The sequence below is a fragment of the Clarias gariepinus genome, chromosome 5, assembly GCF_024256425.1.
Source record: "Clarias gariepinus isolate MV-2021 ecotype Netherlands chromosome 5, CGAR_prim_01v2, whole genome shotgun sequence".
NCBI classification, from domain to species: domain Eukaryota; kingdom Metazoa; phylum Chordata; class Actinopteri; order Siluriformes; family Clariidae; genus Clarias; species Clarias gariepinus.
In genome coordinates this window covers 29,286,865-29,302,482 of record NC_071104.1, presented here as the reverse complement: position 1 = coordinate 29,302,482, position 15,618 = coordinate 29,286,865, and the positions used below count along the sequence as shown (strand labels likewise).

At 36.2% G+C, this 15,618-nt stretch overlaps 1 protein-coding gene across 4 annotated transcripts; it reads left to right on the top strand.

The window, feature by feature from the left end:
* Positions 1-316: 316 nt before the first annotated feature.
* Positions 317-15,461, top strand: vil1 (villin 1). Of its 4 annotated transcripts, none has more exons than XM_053496431.1 (20): positions 317-401; positions 4,455-4,558; positions 4,708-4,782; positions 4,885-5,081; positions 5,815-5,923; positions 6,432-6,542; positions 6,699-6,901; positions 7,040-7,118; positions 9,002-9,100; positions 9,278-9,431; positions 9,524-9,624; positions 10,569-10,706; positions 10,828-10,986; positions 12,023-12,202; positions 12,482-12,627; positions 12,712-12,856; positions 13,140-13,328; positions 13,447-13,515; positions 13,593-13,736; positions 14,803-15,461. In XM_053496431.1, the coding sequence occupies exons 2-20, from the start codon at positions 4,478-4,480 to the stop codon at positions 14,914-14,916; spliced, it is 2,493 nt and encodes an 830-aa protein (XP_053352406.1). In that variant the 5' UTR covers positions 317-401; positions 4,455-4,477; the 3' UTR covers positions 14,917-15,461. The 4 variants fall into 4 exon arrangements, with proteins under 4 accessions (XP_053352406.1, XP_053352408.1, XP_053352407.1 ...); XM_053496433.1 differs by having other exon boundaries at positions 335-401; positions 4,470-4,558; XM_053496432.1 differs by lacking the exon at positions 317-401 and adding an exon at positions 2,026-2,174 and having other exon boundaries at positions 4,470-4,558.
* The last annotated feature ends 157 nt before the right edge of the window (positions 15,462-15,618 follow it).

The following is a 15,618-nucleotide window of genomic DNA, read 5'->3' as shown; positions in this document are numbered from 1 at the left end:
CAGAAAGTCATTAATTTATTTCAATCATAACACTTTATTCCAGTAAATGTAAACTTTAATTAGCAAAAATAACACTTACACTATTTACGCATTTGCCTACTGTTCAGTAGAAAAGTACAGTTTTTGCTATTTCTACACTGATTATTTTTTGTGCAATAGAAAACAAAGAGACATGAAGCTAACACTTGAATTACATAATGAAAAGGGACAGTCTCTGAGGAACCAGTGGCCAGAGCTCAGCAGTGAGCCCTGCCCTGTCTGTCCTCCATGGCAGATCTAGTTAATGAATCTGAGGATCAGAAGAGGTGCGGTGGTACAACGAAGGCTGAAGTTCATAGCAGGAAGTTTAAGTATCTGACGCTAAGGAGTCAAACATACATACATAATTAACCCAGAAGCAGGTAGGAATTTTATTCTCATATAATGTTTTTCACTAATTGTATGTAAAAACAATTGGTTAAGTATTTTTGGTACAGTAATCAACAATTTGGGGTAATCCTATATATAGTAGTTCCTTATACTTGTGATTAGTTATCAGGTTGCGATCATAATATAAGTGTCTACGTCCAACTTCGGAAGGGTGTGCATGTGTGTGGTGAGGTCAGAGGTTGATGAATAACTTGCAAGTAATAAATCAGAAAAGTACAAAAATACATTTCGCAGAGCACCTCTCATAAGCTAAGTGTTCACTTAGTAACATTTAGTCTTTAGACCAGCACTAAACAGATTGTAATCATATAATTGTATTTCAATGCACTAATTCACCATGGTTTACACACACTGCTAATCACAACTTTAAGATATTTTAATAGATAGCAAATTTAAAAAATATTAGTTAAAGGTCTTTTTGTGGTCAGTACAGCAATTCATCTTGGGAATGACAGATACAAGTCCTACACAGTGGCCAAAGGGATTTTGTGCCACCCTTCTTGTGGAATAGTGGCCAGGTCAATATGTGATTCTGGTGGAGGAAAAAACGTTTCCAGACTCGCTCCTCCAAATCACCCTAAAGTGGTTTAATGATATTTAGATCTGGTGACTGTGCAGGCCATGGGGAGTTCAACTTCTTTTTCATGTTCATCAAACCACTCTGTCACCAGTCTTGCTGTGTGTATTGGTGCATTATCATCCTGATACACAGCACCGCTTTCAGGATACAATGTTTGAACTATTGGGTGCACATGGTCCTCCGGAATGGTTGGGTAGTCCATGGCAGTGATGCGCCCATCTAGCATAGTATTGGGCCTAGGGAATGCTATGATATTGCAGCGCAAACCATCAGTGATCCACCCCCATGCTTCACTCTGGGCATGCAACAGTCTGGGTGATACGCTTCTTTGGGGCTTCTCCACACCGTAACTCTTCCGGATGTGGGAAAGACAGTGAAGGTGGACTCATCAGAGAACAATACATGTTTCACATTGTCCACAGCCCAAGATTTTTGCTGCAGGCACCATTGAAACCTACATTTGGCATAGGCACGAGTGGTTTTTACTGGAATGTGTAATCAATGAAGATTGACAACTAGGCAGGTCAAATATAGCCATGAAACCTTCAACACTAATTTGGCCAGTGTTTTGGTTTCATTGTCCAACCCCTGTACATCTTTAGGTTCACTGTCAAGTTTAGAAAGTGTAAAACAAGGGAAGGGTTAAGGATTCATGCATTCTGCATACCATTCAAGATTTAAGATACATAGCTTTTTTTTTTTTTTCTTTTACCTTCATCATTGTGCCTGATGTTGGTAAAAAAATTGACTCTTTATGTAGCGTTTTATGCTTGAAAGAAATCCATCTTTGGTGCTTCATAGCATCTCATCCAAAACTATGTCACACAAAGACAGCAGCAAACATCAGCATTAAATCCTGAGTCTGGACAAACTTTTATTAAAGACAAACAAAAAAGCACTATCGGCTCTTTTGGCAATAGTAATTACAGTGGTGGCTATGACGCTCTTAGATAATACCTGTCAATAAATACACACATACACACACACCTGTATGCAGATGCCTACATTCACCATAAAAGGTAAGCATCACCCTGAGTGGTTGGAAAAAGACAGCCAGGCCGAGAGGCAAAGTGCAGGGGCTGTAAAGTAGGGAGTGAGCATTACGGCCACTCCGACGCCATCTGTTCGATCCTGTTGCACTACTCTGCTGTCTCTTTCTTTCTAGGTAAGTGTCTTTCAGCAGGTGAGTGCCTGTGGTACTCTCCAAGAGATGTATTTCTAATAGCGTCTAACTAGTTTATTAATCACTCAAATTAGCTACCGATAAATGCATAATTAAAAGTATTTAACATAAATGCAAACTGCTGGAATACATATTCTGCATGTGCATGAGTCTGAAGAAAAACTCAATGTTGCAATCATAAAGGAACTATCATCTATGTGGAGTTTAGATCCATACAAAACGGGAAAGGTTTAATGTTGGTAATGTTCCTGTGCTATGGAGTCTTCTACCAGTCTCTATTTTGATGTGGTGTTAAATAAAATGGTAGTATTGTCAGAAATGACAGCTTCTCAATGACATTTGTGACGGGTGTGGCTATGTTACAGTTGTTGTAAAGTCACATAAAATCGCAAATGAGGAACAGGATCAATAAGGTTGACTTTGTCTTAAAGATCTAATATCTAACCCTTGCACATGCGGGCTTGGACATTACCATAGATGAGATGAATTTGAGAATGTTAAGAATGTTAAGAATAATTAGACTACTAGATGGAGGCAGTAGAATGCCAGCTACTCAGTAGATCATTTTTAGGGGCAAACATATTAACCTGATGAAACTTTAAAAATAAACTTTAAATACAGTTTAAAAAACTTCATGAAATATTGTGCAATAGGCCTATGTTTAATGACATTGTGACATCTGTTTGAAAAAAATCCTTAAGTAGGTAGGCTGGCAAGAAAAAGTCATTTATTGCATTAGCAGCTTGGTCCTGCCCTCATCAGAGAGAGGCTTCGAGTACAAACTTAAGAAGATAAGTCTACTAATGAGTCACTGTGGTCAGGGCAGTGTACAAATGCTGTGTAATTAAACCATAAACATTATCAAAATTGTATTATGCAAGAATGGGGGGGGGAAACTTTCACTCTACTGCTACAGTACTGTAATTCATGTTAAGCTAAATGTATTATTCAATTATTCTCTATTGACTTTCAGTGAGGGGCTAGCATCCAAATCAGCAAAATCCTTTTGAATATATAATTTTGTCTTTTAGACTGTTTATTCTCATTAAATAGAAAAAAATATATAGGTAGATTACATGATATCATTCTCGATCTGTAACAGAAGGAACAGTTAGGTCAGTTATGCAATGTAAATGAAGACATAAGTAGACAGCAGACTAAAGCATCAGCTTTCAGAGTTGTTTCAGCAACAAAAATAGCGAACTTTGACGATTAAATTTGGGTGTTGCTTGTGGTTTTAAGGCCTGAGGGTGGGTGAGACTGAACAAAAGATGCAGTGTTGGTGAAATTAAATTATCTATTACTAAATATATGAGCCACAGCATATTGAAACAGCTGGGTAGTGTGTGCACACAAGAGATGAACTAAACAAACACTGTGGTAACACTTTATAGCTTTCAGTTTATCATCAACTTCACTTCCTGTGAAAGATGTTCACAGACTGTAACTTCCTCTATGGGATCTATTTTAAAGAGCAATGAATAAAAACACACTTTTTGTATATAAAATGTTTGTATTTACTATTATACAGTCATCATTATATAGACATATTTGATCACTGCCTGTCATTTACATCAATCCTCATTGCTGGAAAAAGTTGCAAATAACAATGGCTGAAATGCCGAAGTGAAAAGGGTATTTCCACAGTCAGTCCAGTAGAGCATGTATTTTGTGCCTGTGACTTACAAATCAGTAAGTGTACTGTAATTTGGAAACAACTTTTATAAAATGATAGTTGTCAAATAAAAACATAAAAAGAGTCATTTTCTTACTTCCGCTTTGAGTTGGTGCACTTGTGACTTTTTGCTGTTGCTGATCGTCCCACATAGATGCTATAAATATTGAAACTTCCCAGGAAGGGGAAAGGCCCCTGAAGCCGTTATCTTAACCAATGTTACAGTAACATCATGAGCACACATGATACAAGCAATTAGAGACAAAAATGTTACTAATAATCGTAGTGTATTTTTATTTTATTTTATTTAAATTGTGGAGAGGAGGTGGAAGAAAACCTGGAGGAAACCCACATGGTCTCATACATAAAAGATGCACAGAAACTTCCCAGACAGTGGTTACTTTATTATTACAACCAATAGCAGTGGGCTTGTGATTGTAAGGAGCGATAAAAGTCTTATATACAAGCGAATGCAAACTACTAGTGTCTGCTTGCTTATATTATGTTGATTGTCTTTTTTAGAACTTTCATTTCATATTAAAAAAAAGTCTTATTGGTGTAAAGATATTCTCATTTGTTATCTCAAGATTCTAATTCTGCAGCTGGCATCATGCCAAAAGTCGAAGTAAAGACCGAAGTTAAAAAAGTCCTCAATAAAACTACACCAGGACTGCAGATATGGAGAGTGGAGGTGAGGTTTGAGCACACAGGTCTGCTTAGTTGTCTGAGATTCATAATAATAATAATAATAATAATAATAATTAAGAAATTTAAAAGCATATTTGTTGTTTTTGTTGCTTTTACACACCACTTATCAGATCTCTGTTTTATCATGGACAGAAAATGGAACTGGTGCCTTGCCCATCCAAAACATATGGACAGTTTTATGAGGGAGACAGCTATTTAATACTACATGTATGTATTTTCTACAATATAGTTAAACACTATATAAAAGCTTTAAAAACACCCAGTGCGGAATGTCAAACAAAGTGCTGACTGTGACATTTCTTCAATCAGACACAAAAGACCAGCAGTGTCTTCACCTATGACATACACTTCTGGCTGGGCAAGGCAACCTCCGTGGATGAGCAGGGTGCTGCAGCCATTTATGCTACCATGATGGATGAACACCTGGGGGGTGTCGCAGTGCAACATAGAGAGACCCAGGGCTACGAGAGCCCCACTTTCCAAGGCTATTTCAAACAGGGCATCATGTAAGGCTTTTTAAAGTTTGACTAAGTACTGTATTTACATATAAATTTATCCCCTAGGCAGAAACTCTTGTACAGAATATTTTTTCAAATATACTGTACTCAGCATGCAATAATATAAATAATCTACCAGGATGCATAACCTCAAATACTAGGGACTAAAGGAGCTAAAGTCGTCTAGCTCTCACATTGTGAGCAAAATCTTGAGAAAACTTAAAAGATATATATTTTTGAGAAAACTTAAATGGCAAGGACAATTTTGAATTTGACAAAATATATTGTAGCATTTAAAGAGGTACTAGGAATTAGTCAGTGATGCACTCTGAAAATTATGTTTGTTAGAATTTGAAGTAGATTCTGCCTATTTCAGAAAGTAATATTCTTCAGATATTACAGTGCCATAGAATGAAATATGACTGACAAAGTAGGGGTGACAGTTCCTGCCTGTTGCTGGTGATTAAAATGTTCAGCAATACCACAGTGGCCAGTCAGAAAGTCAGTCTGATATGCTTTGGATTGAAAAAAATAGTCATTATTAATCATATAGACAAAATATAAAAATATGACCATTATTGTTGCAAGTACAGTACTAGCAAGGTAAACTTTTTTTTTTTTTTACATGGGCATTGTAAGATCAAGCAACAAATTCAACATTTAGATGACTATGAAATATTGTGTTAGGCTTAGATATGACTGAATAAACACATTAAAACACACTACTTCCTATTTTCCACAGTTATAAAAAAGGTGGAGTAGCTTCAGGGATGAAGCAAGTAGAAACCAACACGTACAATGTACGCAGACTGCTGCATGTCAAGGGCAAGAAGAATGTGGTTGCAGGGGAGGTGAGATAAGTTTCACACTTCATTTCAACACAGGATGTCAAAAGTTCATAGGGTGTTGTACAGATGTGTCATCAATGTCTGTTCAGTGTGAACAAAAAAAAAACTTGACTGACTGTAAGATATAGAAGCTAAAAGACAGTATATAGTAGCTTATGATTATGGATTATAAAAAAAGGATCGTGTGTAGTCACGTATATAAAAATATGATACAGCAGGTTATGAGTGAATTATTCTAAAAAGTAGGGTTTTTGTAAAATGCTTCTAATTGCACTACAGTTACTCATAATGATAGTAATGGCTGGAATAGATTTCACCATTTCCACTTATTTACATAATAAGGAAAAGTACAGAAGGCCACAAAGAATGGCAAAAGTTAAGTTAAAGTTATTACTCTTTTCCTGTCCTCCTGGAAAACGACTGTAAGCAACTGTAACCAAGTATAAGCAATTTCCCTCTGGGATTAATAAAGTTATTTGTATCTTAAAAAACTGTTTTACTCTGTGTTAAGGTGGATATGACCTGGAACAGCTTTAATAAAGGTGATGTCTTTCTGTTGGATCTGGGAAATCTCATTATCCAATGGAATGGGCCACATAGCAATCGCATGGAGAGGCTAAAGGTAAACAAAAACTATTAATTCGGCAAGCATTAAGTGTGGTACACCTATATGTTTATGGTAGATTTCAACAATATAAACAGATTTTTTTTTAAAGTAAGTCTTTTTAGTTTTTTTTATATGACAATAGTAGTGAATTAACTTCTTATGTTTACATAGGGAATGAATTTGGCGAAGGATATCCGAGACAGAGAGAGGGGGGGTCGAGCACAAGTAACAGTGGTGGAGGGAGATAATGAAAGTGCTTGTGAGGAGTCCATGAAACTAATGACACAGGCTTTGGGTGAAAAAAGAAACATTAAAGAAGCCATTGCAGATAAGGTGGTGGATGAAAAATTGAAGTCTAGCATCAAACTCTTCCAGTAAGATCATAAAAACAGTGCTTCACATAGAAAGATATAAAAAAAAATTACTACATACTTATTATTTCTAATTTCAAAGCAATAACTAATTAAAGTCTGTAATGCATGGACACTGAAAGGTCTGTATGTGTTCGGCAGCATTTCAGATGCGGAAGGCAGTTTGGTGGTACAAGAAGTGGCTGTGAAGCCATTAACACAAGACCTGCTAAATCCAGATGTAAGAAACTAACTTTTTGATACCATCTCGTACATGTACAGTAATTGTAAATATAATTGTGAAGTCTAAAAAAAATATTTTTTAATGATTGTGAGTAGCTGATATGATTGGATATTGCAATAACATCCCTAACCTCACCTCTTTATGGTTATAGTCAGTCATCTTGTCAACATACAGTCATCATGAACATAAATGCCAATATTGGGCTTTTAGTCAATTATTTAACTGGTCTTTTTCTTGGTAGAATTGGGGGTGTTCATTTAACTTTCTTAATTCTCTTGCATGGATCCAACTTTTAAGTCTGAAAACATACACTTTCAATAGAGTTTAAGCTTCAAAATCTTAGTCCTCCTCCTTCCTGGGAGCAAAATAGCCACAAGGCATAAAGAAACCACTACAATGAAAATTCTTCTTAGGGTTTTTAGTTCTCAGGATTGAATGCCTCACCTTTACTTTTCCAAACCTACCTCTGGTCAAAACTTTCCCCCACAAATTTTTGCCCTATCCATTTGGTCAGCTGTAAATCAAATAGAATGTGCTTATGATCACAAACAGGACGTTAAAAAAATCTTGGGTTAGGCAGACTAAAATAACTTTAAACACCATTAAATTCATTATTCTGGCTTTTGACTGAGTATGTATAATTTTGAACCTACATAAAAATCTGAAAAACCTAAAAAAAAATTAAACATTGTGCTTCAAATCCTCTGGGTTTTCTTCTATGTTCAATCCTTCATCTCTCAAAAAAGGCCAATTCGGATAAATTGAAAACTTAATATTGCTGTGACATTTATGTTTATGATGAGTGTATGTAAATTCCGATCACAACTGTATGTTTTGTTGTATTTTTTATGCATTTCCCCAACCTCCTTTTTACTTTCATTGCCAGGTTATTACTTATGCTTGCATGAAGACCATAAAAATATTACGTTGAAGTACAGGTCTTAGATTAAATATAAATATGGTTTTAGTATTTCTATTGATAAAGTTACTAGGCAATCAATGAAAAAAAATCTTGCCTCATGCTCTCTAATTTACATGGACTTCATAATTCTTTGTGCCAAACATCCTAGTCTTGTGCAATGGAAAGTGAACAAAGTATGAAGCAATTCTACAAAAAAAAGTGACTTTGTCTTTGTGAAAATAAAATATGGCTCTATCTGTATATAACATTTCACAATATAATTTTAACTGTATGGACTTGTTGAAGACCATTTAATTAGAATGTAGCTGTGTTTTTGTGTGTTGTATAGGAAATTGGCTTCCAAAATGTAGCACCTTACAGTATGTTGCTTACTCAGCTAACAGTATAACACACTCTTCTTCACCAACTCAAGAAGAGGGACCAACCCTGTGCAAAGGCCACTCTGATATAAATGGGACTGACACTGCATAAAAGACAAACCCTATGAAGATGTGCTTGCATTTTCTTGGCACCCAAGAGTCATAAAGTAGTGAGCAGAAAGATAAGAGCCCTATCTTAATAAAAGACAAGATCATTGTAAAGTTACAAAAGATTGATTGTAACCTTCAACAAGCAGGAATTGAAATAAACTTACTTCTCCTTCAAGGCAGCACTATGGTAATTAAAGTCAAAGTTGAACTATATGGTCTTCACTAAAAAGGAGTGGCAAATTAAGAATCGAGACAAGGAAGCAAAACTAGGGGAAAGGAATAAGCACATTCACATTAATTCCTTACAGTTGTACTTGTATCTCCAAGTAAGGGTTAGCACCATAAACATATAGCAAAATCTCAACGGAGGTTCATGAGTAATTGATAAGCACCCTGCCGCCCACAACAATATTGACAAGGTATACATAATGTCCTTGATTACTGAACCTATATCATGTTTAAAGACATTAAACATATCTCTTTAACAGGACTGCTATTTGCTGGATCAGGGTGGAATACGAATCTTTATCTGGAAGGGCCGGAGGTCATCCAAAAAGGAGAGGACAGAATCACTAGAGAAAGCTGAGGTGAGAGACACAACTCTGTATCATGCCTTCAAAAGAGATTAAACTTTTATTACTGTATCTAAATTGACTCACGAAAGGGAGTCTACTATATGATGAGTCTACTAAAGTAAGTTTACTATATGATGCCATAATATGCAAAGGCATGTAGAGTAGTTTCTTACATCATTATACATTTAGGCATACAAAAAAGCCAAAGGATATCCTCCATCCACCTATGTGGAGACAGTAAACGATGGTTCAGAGTCCTCAGTGTTCAAGCAGCTCTTCCAGAAATGGACGGTAAAGAGTCAATCTACTGGACTGGGCACAACACATACTGTAGGCAAAATAGGTAAGCAAAGCACAGCTTATTAGGTTAAAAGAAAACCATATTTAGAGTATAAATATTATCACAATGTTCTATTTGATTTTTTTTCCCTGTAGCCAAGGTTGAACAGATAAAGTTTGATGCCACATCAATGCATGCCAGGCCTGATATAGCAGCTCAGCAGAAAATGGTGGATGATGGGTCTGGTGAAGCTGAGGTTAGTAAACACTAAAAGTATAACTAAATAGATTTTCAATAAAAGACCTTTCCTACGTTATTTACCTTACATTACTCATTTTTTATTACAAATAATTGGGTTATAGTATTTTTGATAGTCTGCTAACTCAATATAAAAAAAATCTAATTAAAATATTAACAATTTGCTGTGAATTCATTATTTCCATATTACAAAATGTAGTTTTTCCAGGACACAATTAAACAGCAACAGAGAGCAAACCACAATAGACAATACAAGAGACACTGCAAATAACTGTATACAACATACTGTATGTGCATAGAATAGACTATATGACCATTAAGCACAGGCATAAGTCATTTTAAATGACTGCAAAGTTTTATTGATATTTAAAATAACAGGGATTAATACTACTGAACCCAGACCATGAGTAAACAATAATCACAATTACAATCCGACTTACATTTAAATTTTTTTAACATTTATCATTAAGATTCATCCAGTACTCTCTCTCTTTCTTTCCCATCAAAAAAAGTGATAGATAGATAGATAGATAGATAGATTCTTTCATTCTTTCTTCATTTCTGGTGGTGGTGTAAATGTAATGCTTGCTTAATTGCTGTGTAAAGAGGTAGGTGTACAGTCCACCACATGGGTGTCACAGTTGAGATGTAGATCTTTCTTGTAGCGTCAAAAACAGCAGGTCAGTCTAGCAGTACTCATATCTAATAAAACATTACTACTATAATATTGCTAAACATTTTAATGCATCATTTATTCTTTGTTTAGTTAGCTTGCATTTAAAACCACTAACTGGATGTATTAGTGTCAGTGTCACCATACTCATATTGACATTTCACATGCCATTATTAGAAGGGGAAGTGGGTGTGTGTTGAGCTGTGCTATAAAATCAACCCAAAGGCAGTTTAAGCAAGTACAGTAGATGTGCTTTCCTTTTTCTTAAGGTATGGAGAATACAGGACAATGAACTAGTCCCTGTGGAGAAAAAATGGCTGGGGCACTTCTATGGTGGTGACTGCTACCTCATCCTCTACAAATATGAAGTCAACAATAAAATGCACTACATTCTTTACATTTGGCAAGTATGTGAACATGTAATCCCATAACTGTCACAGTGCAATGTTCATTACATGACTTAGTATTACTGGTCAGTCATATTTGTGCAAGCTGTTTACACATTGTACCTTTATTGTATTGTTTCAGGGTCGTCATGCAAGCACAGCAGAACTAACAGCATCTGCATATCAAGCAGTCATTTTGGACACTAAGTATAATGGGGAACCAGTACAAGTTCGAGTACCTATGGGGAAGGAACCCATGCACCTTATGGCCATTTTCAAAGGCAGAATGGTGATTTATGAGGTGGGTACGGGTGGTGAATAGCTTTTGGGGGTTTCGATACCAAAATGGGTCATTTTGCCTCAGCACCTCATTGTCCATATCCCTGCAGAAATAATCGCGCATATATTATTTACAATTTTTTTGTAAATTGATTAAAATAAAGCACTCTATATTTATTTTTGAATGCGGTATGCAAAATGTATTACTTACAGATAATACAGTATTTCCTGAGTTTTTATTAAATAGATTTATTTATTAATTATTATGAACATTTCATGATATAAAAAGACTGATTAAACAACAGAACAGAAATGCTTGCATACTGTACAGTTGTATGTTTAAAATGATCTATAGAGGTGAAATGGAAAATTAACTCTTTTATAATTATTAAATATATACACTACCGTTCAAAAGTTTGGGGTCACTTGCAAATTTCTTTGTCTTTGTTCAGTGGTTTATTTAAATTATTATTATTCGAATAAAAATTTGAATTTGAATTTGATATTTTCTACATTCTACAACAAGACTGGGGATTTCAAAACTATAAAATAACACATATGAAATTAGGTAATTACGTAACAACAACAAAAACAACAGTTGTTATTATAAGACACAGAGGTCAGCCTTTCTGTAATAGTTCTTGCAAGAACAGTATTGTCAAGTGCATTTGCAAAATCCGTCAAGCACCATAATGGAATTGGCTCTGATGAAGGCCATCCCAGGAGGGTAAGACCAGCCTGAAAAATGACCAATTAACAGCACCTCAGATTAGAGGCGTTATGTAGTCTTTACAAAGCATAAGTAGCAGACACATCTCACCATTAACTGTTCAAAGAAGATTAAGGCATTTTGTTGGACGCCTTCAGCATTCCTTTACAATGTAAAAAGAAAGAATAATCAGGAACGATCAGAAAGTGACCCCAAACTTTTGAATGGTAGTGTATATATATATCCCAGTGTGTGTGTGTAATACTTGTACTACTAATATTTGATCTCTCTATCTGGCTTACTTAATCTGTACTCTTACCTGACCTCCACTTTATTTATTGATTTATAGGAAGGCAGTTCTAAAGACAACGCTTCTTATGGTCCATCAGGACCAAGACTGTTCCATGTTCATGGTTCAAATGAGTTTAACACACGTGCAGTTGAGGTGGTTGCTCGCTCTTCCTCACTCAACTCCAATGACGTGTTTGTGCTCAGCACCCCCAACTGTTGCTACCTGTGGTATGGAAAGGTCAGTCACAAGGCCAACTTTGTCGTAACTTTCAACTAGGTCAGCAACAAGGTTGAGATTCTATATTACCTCTAACCCTAAGAAACATTTAAATTAGAACATTAGGTGTTTAAGATGAAGTTCCATAAACATAAACACAAGTTCTATTTTTTAAATGCAATTTTGATAGGTGGTTTTGTTTAAGCTGAACCTAATGTAGAGGTACTTCGTTTTCTGCACATCTGTAGATGACTGATAATAAACTGTAAGTGTAGTCACATGATGATCCTTTTCCTGTAGGGCTGCAGCGGGGATGAAAGAGAAATGGGTAAATCTCTAGCTGACATCATTTCCAAAAGAGAGAAGCATGTCATAGCAGAGGGTCAGGAACCTGCTGATTTCTGGTTGAACCTTGGCGGAAAGTCCCAGTATGCCAGTGGCAAGAGGTGAAACCATATAAAATAGACAGATATCAGCAATCCTAAAATCTGACAATTTAATTAACCCCTGTTTTTTGTTCACATGATAAGACTGCAGGAAGAAGCTAGTCAGGTCAATCCCCGTCTCTTTGAGTGCTCCAATCAGACCGGTACATTCATTGCAACTGAGATTACAAATTTTGACCAGACTGACTTGGATGAGGATGATGTCATGCTGCTAGATGCCTGGGACCAGGTAAGTGGTCTTACTCCATCCCACCCACAATTAAAAAGGATAAAACAAAAGGATTTTCCACAACAAATATTTATTTTATTAGCATGCAGACTATTCAATGGCATCATAGGTATTTTCATCATATAACTTGGCAGAGCCAGGGTTATTCAAGCTGAACTAAATCTGCACTAAAATGCTTAGTGTGCATGTTAGCTTATGTTTTTCATTTACAAATTAAGTCGTCAAAATCTAGCTTCATCAGTTATCAACAGTCTCTAATTGAAAGCACTTCTCCATTCATCAGATATTCTTGTGGATTGGGAAAGGATCCAATGACACAGAGAAAAAGGAAGCTGTGGTAACAGCACAAGAATACCTGAAAAGCCATCCTGCTGGACGTGACCCAGACACACCAATCCTAGTCGTCAAGCAGGGGTTCGAGCCACCTACATTCACTGGCTGGTTCTTTGCCTGGGACCCTCACATGTGGAGCGTACGCACATTCTAATGGATTCAACATGTTCTACAATTGCTGTTCAATTTGCCAACTTTTTCAATTAAACTTCCACAGCTGTAACAATCTCAAACTGAAATGTGCTCTGATTTCTCAGGGTGGAAAATCGTATGAGCAGCTGAAGTCTGAGCTTGGAGATGCAGCAGACATCATTAAGATTACAGTGGTGGGTTGTTGTAATTTGTCTATATAGTAGTTGGTGTTAATGACCATCAGACACTAAGCTGTGTGTTGTAAATTTAGGACCTGACCAACTCTTACACCAACTCAAACAATTCTGGAAAGGTCCCCCTGTCCCCCACTACACTGCCAAGATATCCAGCAGCAAAGCTGGTAAACTGCCCAGTAGAGGACTTGCCTCAAGGAGTTGACCATGCCAGAAGAGAGGTAATTACATGAAGGAACCAAAAATAAATTAAATTCTACTGTTTGTGTTCTTCATTCTCAGATCAAACATAACCTTTATGTAAGTAATAAAACACAACAGGGCATGCTGTTATATGGAGATGATCAATGAAGGGATGATGTGATATTTATAACAGCATACCAAGAAACATTTTATTTAGATTTTTCTTTATTAATGACCAATACATCATACATTTATTTCCTGGTAACTTATGTTATACCAGCTATAAGAGTCATTCGGTAATCAGACTTTTCTCTCTGATAAAAATAATTAAATAAGCAAAGCTCTGTTGTGCCACCAACAGACCAGTAAATAGTCTTATTCTATATCCTAAAGACTGTCCCTACATAATATTACAAAGTCCTGACATTTCCATAAATAATAAATTAATGTATCCTTAAAAGGTGGCACGTTGATGTAGCACTGTTGCCTTGTACCCCCAGGGTTCGATTCCTGGCCAGGCTCGATTCCCATGTCTGTGTGCATGGAGTTTGCATATTCTCCCCGTGCTTGGTGGGTTTCCTCTGGGTACTCTGGTTTCCTCCCACAGTCCAAAGACCCGCAGATTGGGCTAATTGGCGTTCCCAAATTGCCTGTAATGTGTGCCCTGTGATGGATTGGTGCCCTGTCCAGGGTGTACTCTGCTTTGTGCATTAAGTCTCCTGGATTAGGCTAGTAGTCAGGCCCCCCGCAACCCTGAATACAAGCGGTATAGACGATGAGTGAGTCAGTGTATCCTTAAGAAAACTTTACCATAGTAATAATTTAATGTTTTTCATTCCATATACCATATTAGCATTTTTCACTTTGTGGAGCATCCACAGTACAAGTCCCTGTAAATTTATTTTTTCAATAGAACTTTTACAATTACATATTTAAATGAGTGCAGCTGGTGACTTTCCTTGCACAGCGGTACTACTGTGAAAGCTGCTGTTATAGAAAAATAATCTCATACGTTGTGTGTGTGTGTATATATATATATATATATATATATATATATATATACACACACACACAATGAGACTTCTGACTAATGTCTGTCTTCAGGAATATCTCTCAGACGATGACTTCACTTTGGTCTTGGGTGTTTCACGGATGGATTTCTACTGCATGCCCTTGTGGAAACAACAGAACCTGAAGAAAAAGAAGGGCCTGTTTTAAGCGAGACAACAGGAATGCTGCCCTGCCAGTTGGACATACACACAAACACACACACACACACACACACACATATACATATGGCAGGGCAGTGACATTACACGACAGTGTAGTAGCAGGCTGCATCTTTTGTGAAATTATATATTTTTTTGTTTACATACATTTTATTTTAAGCATCATATAGAAAATTAAGTAACTTAAGCACGATTGCCATATTTAAAAATCTTAATCTAAACTCTGTTTAATAAGACATGTGAGGAATGTCTAGTAATTAAATGAACTATTTATGCAAAAGTATTTGGTTGATAGGCAGCTTGTTCACAGTACTGTCTTACTTAAGTTCAAGAATTTATGCTAAAAAAACAGGAAGAATCTGCCGTTTCACTTCAGTCCCCAGCAAATTTCAAGGGCATGAACTTATGGAATATCACTGCAATGATTGTTATTTCAAATAAAGGTTTAATCTACGCAAAAGGGTGTCAAAATGTTCCCCTACAGCAGTTAATGAAAAAAAAAAACTAAAAATAAAAAAACACTCATGTTCATAATTATTTTTTACCATGCCTGATTTTATTTTAACACAAGTGTTTTTAGACAGCAGCCAATATCACTTCCTTAGGTCCTTCCTTCCTTCCTTCCACAGACACACACCCTCATATCATCTGAACACATAAGTGAATGTGTATACAGTACATGTTGTGTTTA

Bases quoted from the DNA above. Each gene is read 5' to 3' on its own strand.
- vil1 (XM_053496431.1), top strand. From the start codon at position 4,478: ATGCCAAAAGTCGAAGTAAAGACCGAAGTTAAAAAAGTCCTCAATAAA. The intron at 4,783-4,884 runs GTATGTATTTTC...TTCTTCAATCAG, and splicing joins ACAGCTATTTAATACTACAT to ACACAAAAGACCAGCAGTGT. The intron at 9,101-9,277 runs GTGAGAGACACA...TTATACATTTAG, and splicing joins AATCACTAGAGAAAGCTGAG to GCATACAAAAAAGCCAAAGG.